Genomic DNA, 16,667 nt, shown 5'->3' with positions numbered 1-16,667 from the left:
TAACACCCCACTTTCACCAATGGACAGATCATCCAAAATGAAAATAAATAAGGAAACACAAGCTTTAAATGATACATTAAACAAGATGGACTTAATTGATATTTATAGGACATTCCATCCAAAAACAACAGAATACACATTTTTCTCAAGTGCTCATGGAACATTCTCCAGGATAGATCATATCTTGGGTCACAAATCAAGCCTTGGTAAATTTAAGAAAATTGAAATTGTATCAAGTATCTTTTCCGACCACAATGCTATGAGACTAGATATCAATTACAGGAAAAGAGCTATAAAAAATACAAACACATGGAGGCTAAACAATACATTACTTAATAACGAAGTGATCACTGAAGAAATCAAAGAGGAAATAAAAAAATACCTAGAAACAAATGACAATGGAGACACGACGACCCAAAACCTATGGGATGCAGCAAAAGCAGTTCTAAGAGGGAAGTTTATAGCAATACAATCCCACCTTAAGAAACAGGAAATATCTCGACTAAACAACCTAACCTTGCACCTAAAGCAATTAGAGAAAGAAGAACAAAAACATCCCAAAGTTAGCAGAAGGAAAGAAATCATAAAAATCAGATCAGAAATAAATGAAAAAGAAATGAAGGAAACAATAGCAAAGATCAATAAAACTAAAAGCTGGTTCTTTGAGAAGATAAACAAAATTGATAAACCATTAGCCAGACTCATCAAGAAAAAAAGGGAGAAGACTCAAATCAATAGAATTAGAAATGAAAAAGGAGAAGTAACAACTGACACTGCAGAAATACAAAAGATCGTGAGAGATTACTATAAGCAACTCTATGCCAATAAAATGGACAACCTGGAAGAAATGGACAAATTCTTAGAAATGCACAACCTGCCAAGACTGAATCAGGAAGAAATAGAACATATGAACAGACCAATCACAAGCACTGAAATTGAAACTGTGATAAAAAATCTTCCAACAAACAAAAGCCCAGGACCAGATGGCTTCACAGGCGAATTCTATCAAGCATTTAGAGAAGAGCTAACGCCTATCCTTCTCAAACTCTTCCAAAATATAGCAGAGGGAGGAACACTCCCAAACTCATTCTACGAGGCCACCATCACCTTGATACCAAAACCAGACAAGGATGTCACAAAGAAAGAAAACTACAGGCCAATATCACTGATGAACATAGATGCAAAAATCCTCAACAAAATACTAGCAAACAGAATCCAACAGCACATTAAAAGGATCATACACCATGATCAAGTGGGGTTTATCCCAGGAATGCAAGGATTCTTCAATATACGCAAATCAATCAACGTGATACACCATATTAACAAATTGAAGGAGAAAAACCATATGATCATCTCAATAGATGCAGAGAAAGCTTTCGACAAAATTCAACACCCATTCATGATAAAAACCCTGCAGAAAGTAGGCATAGAGGGAACTTTCCTCAACATAATAAGGGCCATATATGACAAACCCACAGCCAGCATCGTCCTCAATGGTGAAAAACTGAAACCATTTCCACTAAGATCAGGAACAAGACAAGGTTGCCCACTCTCACCACTCTTATTCAACATAGTTTTGGAAGTTTTAGCCACAGCAATCAGAGAAGAAAAGCAAATAAAAGGAATCCAAATTGGAAAAGAAGAAGTAAAGCTGTCACTGTTTGCAGATGACATGATACTATACATAGAGAATCCTAAAGATGCTACCAGAAAACTACTAGAGCTAATCAATGAATTTGGTAAAGTTGCAGGATACAAAATTAATGCACAGAAATCTCTGGCATTCCTATATACTAATGATGAAAAATCTGAAAGTGAAATCAAGGAAACACTCCCATTTACCATTGCAACAAAAAGAATAAAATATCTAGGAATAAACCTACCTAAGGAGACAAAAGACCTGTATGCAGAAAATTATAAGACACTGATGAAAGAAATTAAAGATGATACAAATAGATGGAGAGATGTACCATGTTCTTGGATTGGAAGAATCAACATTGTGAAAATGACTCTACTACCCAAAGCAATCTACAGATTCAATGCAATCCCTATCAAACTACCACTGGCATTTTTCACAGAACTAGAACAAAAAATTTCACAATTTGTATGGAAACACAAAAGACCCCGAATAGCCAAAGCAATCTTGAGAACGAAAAATGGAGCTGGAGGAATCAGGCTCCCTGACTTCAGACTATACTACAAAGCTGCAGTAATCAAGACAGTATGGTACTGGCACAGAAACAGAAAGATAGATCAATGGAACAGGATAGAAAGCCCAGAGATAAACCCACGGACATATGGTCACCTTATCTTTGATAAAGGAGGCAGGAATGTACAGTGGAGAAAGGACAGTCTCTTCAATAAGTGGTGTTGGGAAAACTGGACAGGGACATGTAAAAGTATGAGATTCGATCACTCCCTAACACCATACACAAAAATAAGCTCAAAATGGATTAAAGACCTAAATGTAAGGCCAGACACTATCAAACTCTTAGAGGACAACATAGGCAGAACACTCTATGACATAAATCACAGCAAGATCCTTTTTGACCCACCTCCTAGAGAAATGGAAATAAAGACAAAAATAAACACATGGGACCTAATGAAACTTAAAAGCTTTTGCACAGCAAAGGAAACCATAAACAAGACCAAAAGACAACCCTCAGAATGGGAGAAAATATTTGCAAATGAAGCAACTGACAAAGGATTAATCTCCAAAATTTATAAGCAGCTCATGCAGCTCAATAACAAAAAAACAAACAACCCAATCCAAAAATGGGCAGAAGACCTAAATAGACATTTCTCCACAGAAGATATACAGACTGCCAACAAACACATGAAAGGATGCTCAACATCTTTACTAATTAGAGAAATGCAAATCAAAACTACAATGAGATATCATCTCACACCAGTCAGAATGGCCATCATCAAAAAATCTAGAAACAATAAATGCTGGAGAGGGTGTGGAAAAAAGGGAACACTCTTGCACTGCTGGTGGGAATGTGAATTGGTACAGCCACTATGGAGAACGGTATGGAGGTTCCTTAAAAAACTACAAATAGAACTACCATATGACCCTGCAATCCCACTACTGGGCATATACCCTGAGAAAACCATAATTCAAAAAGAGACATGTACCAAAATGTTCATAGCAGCCCTATTTACAATAGCCCGGAGATGGAAACAACCTAAGTGTCCATCATTGGATGAATGGGTAAAGAAGATGTGGCACATACATACAATGGAATATTACTCAGCCATAAAAAGAAATGAAATTGAACTATTTGTAATGAGGTGGATGGACCTAGAGTCTGTCATACAGAGTGAAGTAAGTCAGAAAGAGAAAGACAAATACTGTATGCTGACACATATATATGGAATTTAAGAAAAAAAAAGGTCATGAAGAACATAGGGGTAAGACAGGAATAAAGACACAGACCTACTAGAGAATGGACTTGAGGATATGGGGAGGGGGAAGGGTAAGCTGTGACAAAGTGAAAGAGCGGCATGGACATATATACACTACCAAACGTAAGGTAGATAGCTAGTGGGAAGCAGCCGCATAGCACAGGGAGATCAGCTCGGTGCTTTGTGACCGCCTGGAGGGGTGGGATAGGGAGGGTTGGAGGGAGACGCAAAAGGGAGGGGATATGGGAACATATGTATACATATAACTGATTAAATTTGTGATAAAGCAAAAAATAAAAAATAAAAAATAAAAAAAATAAAAAAAAAAAAAAAGAGCAGAAAAAAAAAAAAAAAAAAAAAAAAAAAAAAAAAATAAATTAATGGCGTCATTTTAGTATTTCCCCCTATTTCATGTTAGCTTATGAATAGATACTAAAACTTTCTAGGGGTGGAGAGTGGCGCAGTTTTAGTGAGTTGAATTAAGTGAGTTTTAGTTTTGTCCTGTTTTGTCAGAATTTAGTTACTAAAACTAGATTGTTCATGAATTGATTTCTTTATGGATTGAAAAGAATAGCTTTTTAGGTTGTATTACTGATAATTTCCAGGAGATCAGAGTAATTGCCGAGATCAAACAGAGAATCGGGACAGTGAAATTCAACTCAATTGCATTTTAGTTAGCACTTGAAAGTTTAAAATAAGAGAGAGAGAATGTGTGTTTGGGACAAAGCCAAAAGAATGAGGGTCTCTAGAACATGACGTAGCTAATAATGAGGGTTTCTCTTAATAGAAACAAGAAAAGAGGAACTTAAGGAAGAAGCATAAGCAACTGAAAACAGTCAAATGTGATGGATGTGTATTTGGGTTATGATTCCTTTTTTATTTTTAACATCTTTATTGGAGTATAATTGCTTTACAGTGGTATGTTAGTTTCTGCTTTATAACAAAGTGAATCAGTTATACATATACATGTATCTCTATATCTCCTCCCTCTTGTGTCTCCCTCTCACTCTCCCTATCCCACCCCTCTAGGTGGTCACAAAGCACCGAGCTGATCTCCCTGTGCTTTGCGGCTGCTTCCCACTAGCTATCTATTTTACGTTTAGTAGTGTATATATGTCCATGCCACTCTCTCACTTTGTCACAGCTTACCCTTCCCCCTCCCCGTATCCTCAAGTCCATTCTCTAGTAGGTCTGTGTCTTTATTCCCGTCTTACCCCTAGGTTCTTCATGACCTTTTTTTTTTCTTAGATTCCATATATATGTGTTAGCATACGGTATTTGTTTTTCTCTTTCTGACTTACTTCACTCTGTAGGACAGACTCTAGGTCCATCCACCTCACTACAAATAACTCAATTTCGTTTCTTTTTATGGCTGAGTAATATTGCATTGTATATATGTGCCACATCTTCTTTATCCATTCATCCGATGATGGACACTTAGGTTGCTTCCATCTCCTGGCTATTGTAAATAGAGCTGCAATGAACATTTTGGTACATGACTTTTTTTGAATTATGGTTTTCTCAGGGTATATGCCCAGTAGTGGGATTGCTGGGTCGTATGGTAGTTCTATTTGTTGGGTTATGATTTCTAAGATTAGTATAGTATCAACATTTTGACTGCCAAGTAAATTTGTCAGATGCCTCTGGCTCCTCCTGGCAGTTAGACGTCAAACCAGCAATAAAGTTGAATTCATTATTGGAAAGATATATGTCTTCCTTTTATTTGAAAGCATAAATGGGCTTATTAAATAAAACAGAATCAGGAGTTTAAAATTTTGTTTCTACCAAGATTTTTTTGCTACTTTTTCAAGTTCCTCTGGCCCCTTTTGGAGACCCCTTACTATAGCCCTCTTCTCTCTACTGCTGCTGGCTGTCTTTGAGAGTTTTCCCTCCCTGTGGTCTTCAGACTTCCTGTTTCTCTTCTCCATGATGTAATTTCTGGGTCAGACTTGTGGATGCCCTCTTTTTAATGCAGCTCCATATGTTTTCCTCTCCTCCCTTCGTCTGGCAGCAGCACTTTCTAGTTCTAGTGGGTCTTGGAGGGCTCCAGATGGATGGTTTGGTCCATTGCTCTTTCTCCTGGCAGGACTGTTTGTAAATGATCCTGAATGAATGAGTTCCTGCCCGCTCCATACGTTTCCCCTTGAAAGTTCAAGCTGCAGCTTCCCTCGTTGACCTGCTCTGTCACCTACCAGGCTTAACTGGACTTGCTCAAGGCTGCAGAGCTCCTCCAGAGTTCTTTTTTTATATCTTTTATATGCTTTCCTCTCATTCCCCCTTGACTGAAGAGAAAAACATTCCATATTTAAAATAGTCTTGATTTATTTTGAAAATATCTGCCTGACAAATCCAAATTCTGTCATCCTTTCTCATTGCTTGTATCTAATATGCAAGTACTGAGCAGTTGTATGTTTGGGAGACTCCACTAAAGACACGTTTTCTCTTAATACTCAAGCAAACCTTACTATAATTACTATTATTATTTCCATTTTGTAGATGGAAAAATTACTGGTAAGTAGAAGAGGCGTAATTTTCACCCAGGACTGTTCTACACCAAAACCAACACTCTTTTTTTTTTTTAGTTTATTTTTTATACAGCAGGTTCTTATTAGTTATCAATTTTATACACATCAGTGTATACATGTCAATCCCAATTGCCCAATTCATCACACCACCCCCCCCAAACCAACTCTCTTTACCACTATTCTGTGCTAAGGAACTTTGCAGTCACTTCAGTTGCTCAGTTCCAAATTAGTCCTCAGTACATTAGAGAAGCAGGAAATGCAGGAAAGGGGGTATGAACTCACATTTCTGTCCTCCTGACGGTGCTAATTCTGCTCCCTAACTTTGGAATAAGTTCCAATGACTCCACTTTGCTCCTCCTACCTCTTCTTCTATCTGCTTTGTAATCTTTCTCTCTTCCACCACCCCCTCACATCTTCTTTCTTCCTCTCATAAATCTCAAGTGGCAAAAGGTCAAGAGGAAAGGGACAGGGGGAAAGAAACGAAATGTAATGCTGATCCTTTCTCCTCCCACTGCAGTCCTGATTCCATAGGTAATCATATTATTTCTTTCCGTTGTTTAACTCTTCACAAGATCCTCTCAGGGTCTACCTTTAGCACCGGAGCCCTGTATCATGTTTGTTTCCATTTTACAGATGATAGGTTTCCTGTGTGGAAAGGTACCTTAGAAAAGTCCACAAGATGAAACTGTAGACTCACGCTACCCAAGTTGACATGGTTGGATATGTAAAACATGAAGTCAAATATTCAAATCCAGTGTTTGTCCACTGCACCAGACTGATCATAGGAATAACTTCAGTGTGTATTTACCACTGCAGTTTCTTCGTAACACAATTGGTTTGCAGTCCACTGGGGATGAGTCCTAGATTTTTGGGTGAATTACATCACTCTGAGGATATTTTCAGTGCCCATTTAATGTGAATATTTTAAATTTTACAGTGATGAACAGCAGCGAGATTATTTAATGGAAAGACGGGACCTCGCCATTGATTTTATTTTTTCTTTAGTATTAATAGAAGTTTTGAAACAGGTAGGTCATTAATTTAATGTTACTTTAGATAAGATTTATTTATCTAAAAACTACTTACGTTTTTAAGGTCAAGTTTATTAAATTGTTCATGAATTTCAAATACTATGTCATATGAATTATATTTATTGATTGTTAAAGGCCATATATAGTTCATTGTAAGTACTCTTACTGATTTGATCTTTAATATTCCCTTCCAAGTTAAGAGCCATCTTTTTTTTTTTTCCAGATTCCACTTCATCCTGTAATAGACAGTTTAATACATGATGTTATTAACTTGGCTTTCAAGCACTTTAAGTACAAAGAAGGGTAAAGTAATTTGTCATCTTCGAATTTGAAGAAGTTGGGTACTTAAAACTAAATCAAGTTTGCTCTTTTCAGATGACCTGGGGGGATTCCTAACTTGTCTAATTGTATGTTATTTAGGTACCTTGGTCCTAACACTGCGAATATGCACATTGTGGCAGACCTGTATGCAGAAGTCATTGGAGTGTTGGCACAAGCTAAGTAAGTGAACCTCAGAATTGTTCACCATAAGAACATGAGTGCCTCTTCTGCACCAACCCAGCCCTACTCTCAGGAAGGGGGAGGGTGTGAACTTACCAGAAACTAGGGTTTATTTATGCTGTGTGTGCCCTGTCTCTGAGCCTCACAAGAAGCTCCCCAGGGCAAGTACCAAGTCTTTTTCCAATTTGTTTTCTCCTTTAGCTTTTTCACTTGGCAATTGGGCCAGATCCTACCAAGAGTCCATGAGTTTCAGACTATTGCATCCGAGAAAGAAATGAACTAACCAAAGTACTTTTCTTCCTGCTTAATTTTCCAAAGAAGTTTATCAGTTTTAAAAGTTTTGTTTTCTATATTCCATGAGTGGGTGGTTATGATATAGCATCCATGAGTGGGAAAATTCCATTCTAGAATGTGCCTTTACTATAGACCTTACTTAATTCAGCTGAGCTAAAAATGTCCAAGACTCTGTCATGGAAACAAGTCAGAAAATTCTCATTGCTAAATATATCTGGCCCCATAACACTACTTAGCAGGCTAGAACAAAGTGGTATTAGACTATTAGCAATAATATACTTCTTCCAAAAGTGATGTCACACCCTATTCACCCATCTTCATCTTATTCAACCCTGAGGCAAATCAGGCAAGATCCTGAATTTCTAGGTTAGGCAAAGGAAGCCAGAGACATAATGTGAATCCAAGCCAAGAGGCCAGCTTGGAGCAACAGTGATGCCCTGATCTTTGTGAAATTGAAACCCTCAGAAAGATTTGTATCTTCAAGAGATGGAATTTCCTAACTTAGCAGTGTGGAAACACTCAATTTATCACAAAACAAAAATGTTTTAAAGTACTTACTCAACACCTTTAGCTAGCCAAAGCATAGTCAAGAACTCAGGAAACAGACCCCCAAAACTCCTTGAGGTGACTTATTTAATCTAACCCCGTTTGTCTATTCATCTTGACTACCTATTTTTTTCTAACACATAAAACATCAGTACTAGATGGAAGAGACTTATGCACTGTCTCCCTGAGAAATATCAAGCTCAAAAACTGACAGCAACAGAGAGGAAAGAGAAACTGGCCAAAGCATACATAAGAACTAAACATTAGAGTTACCTGGACCATTTTGCATGAGAATATATATTGTACTTTTATTATAGCCCATTGTAATAATTGTAGTTCATGAAAAAAAAAGTGTAATGCGTTTTGGAGAGATTTCCATTGCAATTAAATAATAAAAGTATTGGCTTTTTGAAGGAATAATCTACAGTTATCTGGCAAATTAACTCATGTGTCTCTACCTCATTCCTAGAAAAGATCAGAAAAATGAGTTGTTAATATATATTTTGGCTGCTTTGTCAAACCCTGGAAATCTCATCATATTCCTTTGTAATTACCCCAGGCTAACTCTCTTATACAATCATTTGGAAAGTTTAATATGCCAGAAATGACTTCTTGTGTTTTTCTTAGTTTTGTGAACTGTTCATAACAATATCAGTTACTATAGAATGACTTGCCTTAGCTACACCGATTTTCAGTTGGTTGAGAATGAATTGAGAGACAACGTCATAATTAAAGCAACATTCTAAGGTTGTAGGAATTTCCGTATTAGGTCTGATTGATGATCCACTGAGCCAGTGTTTTCTTGCCAACAAGGACTTTTTAAAATTTTCATGTCAGTATTTGTCTCAATTCTGCAATAGTAGGCTATAGTAAATGCCTCAATTTGGATAATGCTCTAGTACTTTTTAGTCACAAGAAAATGCTTTCACCAGTGGCTTCTTGCAGTAATTGCAGTAATATATAGTAATCCCACTGATAAATTCTTAACCAGTCAGTATAGAGTTAACCTTTATTGATAGACAGTACAGTCTTAAACTGGTGTCATACTACAAATTATCACATTGCATTCTTCTCATAAGTACACCAGGACCATTACTTTATTGTCGCCTTAGAAAATTACTGTTTCCTTTGTTCTCAGTGGGGAAAAAAAGGATGTATGCCTATTTGGTATAGGATGGTTATCTTTTTTAAAAAATAAACTTGAGTAGTGTAACAATTCTAATTTTAGATTTTATATCTAGATCACAGGGGTAATGTACATAAAATATCTTCTTCATTCTGACTTTAGATATTAATATTTAGTTTGGTCTTTACGTTTTAGCAGAATCACTATTTTTAATCTTACTAGTGATAATGTGCTCAATTCCTGTCATTGTTTGCTATTAAGTGATATTCACTCAGGGTCTTGACTTTTTCAAAGTCAATTAAGTTAAAATTAGATTTTTTAAGGTAAGTTTTTTGGATTAAAATCTAACATATTCATTTAAATAGCAATGATTGCTTGTAAGATTCATTCCAAAACTGCTCTGTCTTTATGTGATATAATTTTAATATATATATTCTTATACTCTCACTTTAATAATATATACTATACATTTTAAAGCAGAAGACTGAGTAATCATTTAGTTACTGTATTTACTAAAGAATACTAAACACTCTAGGTGTGGTCATTGAAAAGAAATTTATTTTTCCCTAAAATTATTTTAAGGGAAAATAGATTTTAAGTGCAAACAGATTTTTGGATTATTTTTATTTTAAAATAACATGTTTATGTCATGTGGGACTTTTTAAAGTAAAAGATAGGGCCTCCCTGGTGGCGCAGTGGTTGAGAGTCCGCCTGCCGATGCAGGGGATACGGGTTCGTGCCCCGGTCTGGGAGGATCCCATATGCCGCGGAGCAGCTGGGCCCGTGAGCCATGGCCGCTGAGCCTGCGCATCCGGAGCCTGTGCTCCGCAACGGGAGAGGCCACAACAGTGAGAGGCCCGCATACTGCAAAAAAAATAAAAAATAAAAAATAAAGTAAAAGATAGCTATATTTATTTTTAAATGAGAAATAAATAGAGTTTTAGCCACTAACTCGTGAGAATACTGAAATAGTGAGGTGTACAAATAACCTGCCTTTTCCTCCCTCTCCTTGTTTTAGTCACGGATTAGAAAAGGAAAACACACTTTCTAAGTATCATGTGATCCTTAAAACAATATAACTCTAACCTGTAAAGTTACTTTTTTCTTTTAAAGTCTCACATTTCAAAATTAAAACCATAGATTTTTTTTTTTAACTGTTTGGAAATAATTTGAAATAAAATATAATTTTTAAAAATCTAGTTTTTATAGATTTTATAAATTTTTATAATCTTGATTGAAAGTGTCACTTCCTTCGCTTTGCTATGCCATTTCTGCTTCCTGTCCTTCATCTGTCTCTGCCTAAAACCTCTGTTCACCCTTTACCCTAACAAAAATCACCTCTGAAATCTGATTATCCAGCTGGAAAGAGCTCCTTCCTTCTCCAGTGCCCCTGGAGCCTCTTCAGGTGTATTATTCACATAAAGGACAGTGTGAAATATGAGAAAGTGATTTGGCCTGGGGCATTTAACCTCCCTGAAGGACCAGAGAGATCCAGGCAAAGTCCCAAGCCCATGCTAACATACCTCATAAATAATAATACTGGTTATTATTCTTATTAAAATTATTACTATTATTCCCATGGCTCATGGTCAGTGCTACATTGTCTTATCTTTCCAGTTAAACTGTATACTGTTCTAAATAGACAGGGACTACATTTCACAGCTCATGACTGTCTAAGGCAGCTACAAAATAGTGGAAATTCCTGGAATTCACATCAGAAGATCACAAAGTCTCATCTTTTTCACTTTGACCTTCCAATCTGTTTCTTCATTCATAAAATGGAAACGCATTCACTACCTATTTTCTGCTCCATCGCCTTCTTAAAATCTTTTTCTTTTGTGTGCAGCAAACGTAAAGAAAAATCCATAAGTTGTTTAGAAAATACAAACAATTTTAACAGATTGTTACCAAATGAACTCCATGTAACCTCCTGCATTCCAGCTGAGAACAAGAAAATTGCCAGCTCTCATGAAGCTGGCAACTTGCCAATTATACACCTCTTGCACTGCCTTTTGGTGACACCATATCTGTATGTTTACCACCTCCCTTATATGTCCTAAAATTTCTGCTTTGAGGTGTCAAAAGTTGCGATTCCCAAACTTCTGGGATTCTATTAATTGGCCTTTAACTTTTATAGTCTGTGATTATTACCCTCTGTGATCATGCCTTGCTCCTAATTGATCCTTTGCAGAAACTCAGGCTGATAGTTTCAGGAAACAAAATACAATGAGTTTTAGAATGCTTTCCTTGTTTTTCCTTTTTTTAACCAAGTCAAACCAGCCATCTCAGAAATAGTTTGGATAACTTGTTTGTATATGTTCCTTTACCCTTAGGCACTTTGACAATCTGCTACTTTCCATCCTCTTAGGATCTATTCTCTTTTTAAACTCTTTATGATGATGTTGTTGTAATAATGTTGTTAATTATTAATATTATTTTACTTTCAAACAATATAAATACCTTAAGTTCCTTGGGGACTGTGTCTTTTTATTTGTAAAATCCCATACATGATTAGAGAGCTTTTAGAGATGATTTGAATTTTCCCATTACTAGATTTTCCTTCAACCTGAAAATATTTTTTTCAATAATCATTAACCTAAAACTATAAAAGAAGCAACAACAGAAAACTGTGGAAATGGATGTAGGACTATTACTTAGCGTTATTTGCTGTCATTGTCAGAAATACCTGGCCTCCTATGTTATGGCTCATCTTCTCACAGTTCGATACTTCAGGCCCTCGGGGTCTGTAAGTACCTGGGAAATTGCTAAGCCTGAGGAAATGGAGCTTTTCATCCCGCTCAGTTTAAGAGCTGAACCATTTTGAGAGGCTCTAAATAATCTTGGATCTTCTCCCTAGCCTGAAGGAGACGTTGAGCATCTGATAGAATAAGAGAAGAAAGGAGAAGATGGAACTCTTTACTAAATCCTCCATATGAAAACCTTTACAAGATGACAGCCATTGTACTTCAGCTGATTCGAAGGTCCCGGTCACTGTGCCCTGTCACTCTTAGATGCTGGGGACCTGCATTACAGTTACTTTCCTAGCCATTATTTGATAAATCACTCACGTTCTCTTGTTAGATTCCCTGCTGTAAAGAAGAAATTCATGGCAGAGCTCAAAGAATTACGACACAAAGAACAGAGCCCGTATGTTGTGCAAAGCATTATCAGCTTGATAATGGGGATGAAGTTCTTTCGAATTAAGATGTATCCGGTGGAGGACTTCGAGGCCTCTCTCCAGTTTATGCAGGTACTGTCTTGGGCAGGAGAACTAAGGGGCTGCCAGCTTGAAGCATCTGCCTTCCTCAGAGTGACTGACCTGGACTGTGAGAACCCATTCGCTCGCCCTTATGGAAAAAAATCCTATGCTTTTTCCTCAATAATTCATACAGGGCTTCGTAACGAAGTAATAGAGTTTCAGGCACTTAATTTCATTTTTAAACTCATATCACCTTTGGAGTAGGGTATACAGTGGAATCTTATTTGTAGACTTCTTTTTTCTCTTTTTTACCCATTGGCTGCATATTGTTCTGTCAATAAAATATAGCTGATTTTTTACTTTTGGAGATCGATAGCATTGAGTTGGCGATGTTAATATTTCCAGGCATCAGAACTTTAAGTAATGATATCTTTTTTACTCATGCTATAAAAAGGAATCAATTTTTAAAAAATCAACTAAACCATACAGGTTTAGGTGTCTGTGACACAGTGTTCACCATTATGTACTAAAAAAAGAATTATTGCTAATGAGGATTTCCCAGAATACACAGCTCTATTAGTTTTTCTGTGTGTGTGTGTGTGTGTGTGTGTGTGTTTTGTTTTGTCTTGTTTTTTGGCCACGAGGCAGGCGTGTGGGATCTGAGTTCCCCGACCAGGCATCCAACTTGTGCCCCCTGCATTGGAAGCGCAGAGTCTTAACCACTGGAATGCCAGGGAAGTCCGCACAGCTCTATTAGATTTTATAAAACTTTAGTATCTAAAGGGATTTTTTTTTCTAATGCTGCTGTGAATTAGATCTAGTAAGGATCTTAATAAAGAGTTTAGATACAGGGGTTAGGAGTGTAGGTTGTACCACTTCATACCCACTAGGATGGCTATGAGCAAAAGGACAGACAACAGCAAGTTATCTGTTGGTGGGGATGCAGAGAAATTGGAACCCTCATACACTGCTGGTAGGAATGTAAAACAGCACAGCAGCTTCTGAAACAGTTTGGCAGTTCCTCAAATGTTTAAATCTAGAATTACTATATAATCCAGTAATTCCAATTCTAGGTATATAGCCAAGAGAAATGAAAATACATGTCCACACAAAAACTTGAATGCAAACGTTCATAGCAGCATTATTCATAATAGCAAATGTCCAGGATAGGCAAATCGGTAGAGACAGAAAGTAGATTAGTTGTGTAGGGCTGGAGGAGGACGCTGTGGATGCAGAGGTCAGGGATGCCTGCTAACAGGTGCAAAGTTTCTTTCTGGGATAATGAAAAGGTTCTAAATTTGATTGTGGTGAAAGATGTACAATTGTGAATATATTAAAAGCTATCAAGTTATATACTTTATAAGGGTGAATTGCATGGTATGTGAACTGTATCTCAAAAAAGCAGTTTAGGGCTTCCCTGGTGGCAGAGTGGTTGAGAGTCCATCTGCTGATGCAGGGGACACGGGTTCGTGCCCCGGCCCAGGAAGATCCCACATGCCGCGGAGCAGCTGGGCCCGTGAGCCATGGCCTCTGAGCCTGCCCGTCCGGAGCCTGTGCTCCGCAACGGGAGAGGCCACAGCAGTGAGAGGCCCGCGTACCGCAAAAAAAAAAAAAAAAAAAAAAAGCAGTTAAAAAAAAAAAAGAATATAGGCCCTGTATCAACTTTCTTGGGTTTGAATTCAAGCTTCAACACTTACCAGCTTTGTGACCTTGGACAAGTCACACTTAACCCCTCCCAGTGTCACTTACCTTGTCTGCAGAGTGGTAATAATGACACTCACTTTGGAAGGTGGTTCTGAGCATTCTTGGACTCACTAAATGCTCACTATTTTTATCTCTCTCTCATGCTAATGATTTGTGTATCTATGTACTTGAATTAAGATTTGAGACAGTATTTACATATATATGCAAAATAATGTAGGAAAAGGGCCACAATTCTGGGGACCATAAAGCTCCATTCTGTACTGGGAAACTCTCAAAAGACTTCCCATGCTGGCAGTGCCTATCTTGGACTGATGTCTTAGTATGATATTGATATACTGGGAACTTGAGTAACTGTTGCTGGTGATAGTCCCAATGTGGACTGAAAATAAGAGGTAATAGCTGATACAGATATTAAAGTGTCATCACAAATACATGTAGCCTTGGACCTTTCCATGAAAGCAGCATCTAAAAAAGACCACAGTAAGTTACCACCCAAAAGGCCCGGAAGGGGAAAGCGGCTGGCAGAATGCTGGACAGGCCAAGTCTTCTAATATATTACTCCCTGGGCAACCCAAAATACCCTTTTGTAGACAGGAGTCCACGAGCAGAGACATCCTTGCTTAAGAAATTATTATAAAGGTTTCTTGTCTGAGGTGGGGAGGGGAAGCATTCCAGACTTGCTCATGAAACTAGCTGAATAATAAACGCCTAAAATGTCAGGGCCTCACAAGTAAACAGCTCTGTGCCCAGGGCTGTCAGGGCCTAAAATAAGGTTAATGTCTTCTGCCTCTCTTCCCATGGTTACCTTCTCTGGGGATCTGTGCTTGTGGGTTAATCAAGGCCCCAGGGCCCCCCACACAGTAGGTAGTCAATAGAAACTTCTTGCAAATGAGTCACTGAATGAACCAACCAGTAAGTCAGTGGATGAATGTCTGGCTGCTGGTTATAGATGCTTTGTCCTTTCAACAAAGGACAAAGTGATTTTCAGTGATTTGGGGATAGAAGTTAGAGGGAGAGTGAGAAAACCAGCCTTGTAAAATGTCATTGGAAGATATTGTGAACTTAAGTATAAATGCTTGAATCCAGTGATTTTTTTAATAGATTATGGAATATGCTGTGTTATTGGGTGTGATTAAATTAAGATCTGTTTGCTTATATTTGCTTACATACATTTTCTGTGCACATTTCAATCTTTCTCCCTCCCTTTACTCTGTTTCTACTTCTTAGGAATGTGCACATTACTTCCTCGAGGTCAAAGACAAAGATATCAAGCATGCCTTGGCTGGGCTTTTTGTTGAAATTCTTGTCCCAGTTGCTGCTGTGAGTTACATTTTCATTTTTAAGAACTTCTTCAAATTGGATTAGAGAAGCAACAATTTCATTAATATAATATAAACATGCATCTCTATTTCAGGCTGTTAAAAATGAAGTAAATGTTCCCTGCCTCAGGAACTTTGTTGAAAGCCTATATGATACCACGCTGGAACTTTCTTCTCGAAAGAAGCATTCCTTGGTTAGTAACTCTGAGAAAATTCAAAAGACAAAACTGCAGAGACTAAAATTCCTAGGCTGAAATCTATTTGAGAGTCATAAGGGTTCCACAGATGGGAGAATTACCTACAGCTTCCCCAAAGAGAGATAGCATTTCAAATTTTGGAGCTTTCACCTATTATTGACCATGACTGAATCATGGTAACATAAGGGGATTAGACCATGTCACCTCAAGGACCCTTCTAGTCCTAAAGATTCCGCTGTTTATTTTCAAGATGGGTTTAACTTAATTTTTATTTTAATTGCTGAGTATTTTTTCAGTCTGAAGGCTAAAGTTTATAAAAACAGTTTCTTTTCTCAATCCCCAGGAAGCTTCACTGGCTAATTCCCATCCTGATATTCAGAATCAAAATGGAACCAGGCAGGAAAGGGAGTTGGGACACAGATAGTTGGCCATTGGAAAGATTCTCTGAAGGCTGAGAAAACAGTTTTGGGGAATGCTTTTGTACTGAAGAGCAGCATAGAAAAGTCTTTTAAATTACCACAACTTTTTTCCTCCATGGTAAATAAAGCTCTGGTTTATGAATCAGCAGGTGGTAGACCAGCTGTAATTGTGATAGTATGGAGGAAGCAGGTTGCTTAGGTAGCTGGTTTCTAGCATTGTTTATGCTAATCTTTAAAGTATGAACATTACCACCATTATTTGAGCAAATACTCAGTTGCTTTGCTGGCAGTGGTGACAGATTTGCTCATTTGTCTACATTCTGTGGTCGTTGTGACTGCTTGTATTTTTGTTTTTAAATTACTGGCTGGAATTAGAGTTGCACTCAATGGCAGTAATA

At 37.5% G+C, this 16,667-nt stretch overlaps 1 protein-coding gene across 2 annotated transcripts in view; it reads left to right on the top strand.

Annotated features, from left to right (window-relative positions):
• The window catches only part of FRY (FRY microtubule binding protein), a gene marked incomplete at both ends in the record, with an annotated part of 256,062 nt that overhangs the window by 93,016 nt on the left and 146,379 nt on the right, over window positions 1-16,667 (top strand). For both annotated transcript variants that reach the window (XM_079722071.1, XM_079722072.1), the window contains 6 exons: window positions 6,871-6,961; window positions 7,188-7,267; window positions 7,385-7,465; window positions 12,513-12,681; window positions 15,562-15,654; window positions 15,749-15,847. In XM_079722071.1, the coding sequence (XP_079578197.1) occupies window positions 6,871-6,961; window positions 7,188-7,267; window positions 7,385-7,465; window positions 12,513-12,681; window positions 15,562-15,654; window positions 15,749-15,847 (613 nt within the window). The remainder of the gene's footprint in view (window positions 1-6,870; window positions 6,962-7,187; window positions 7,268-7,384; window positions 7,466-12,512; window positions 12,682-15,561; window positions 15,655-15,748; window positions 15,848-16,667) is intronic.

This window comes from Hyperoodon ampullatus, assembly GCF_949752795.1.
Source record: "Hyperoodon ampullatus genome assembly, chromosome: 16".
Taxonomy (NCBI): Eukaryota; Metazoa; Chordata; class Mammalia; order Artiodactyla; family Ziphiidae; genus Hyperoodon; species Hyperoodon ampullatus.
This window is presented reverse-complemented; position numbering and strand designations above follow the sequence as displayed.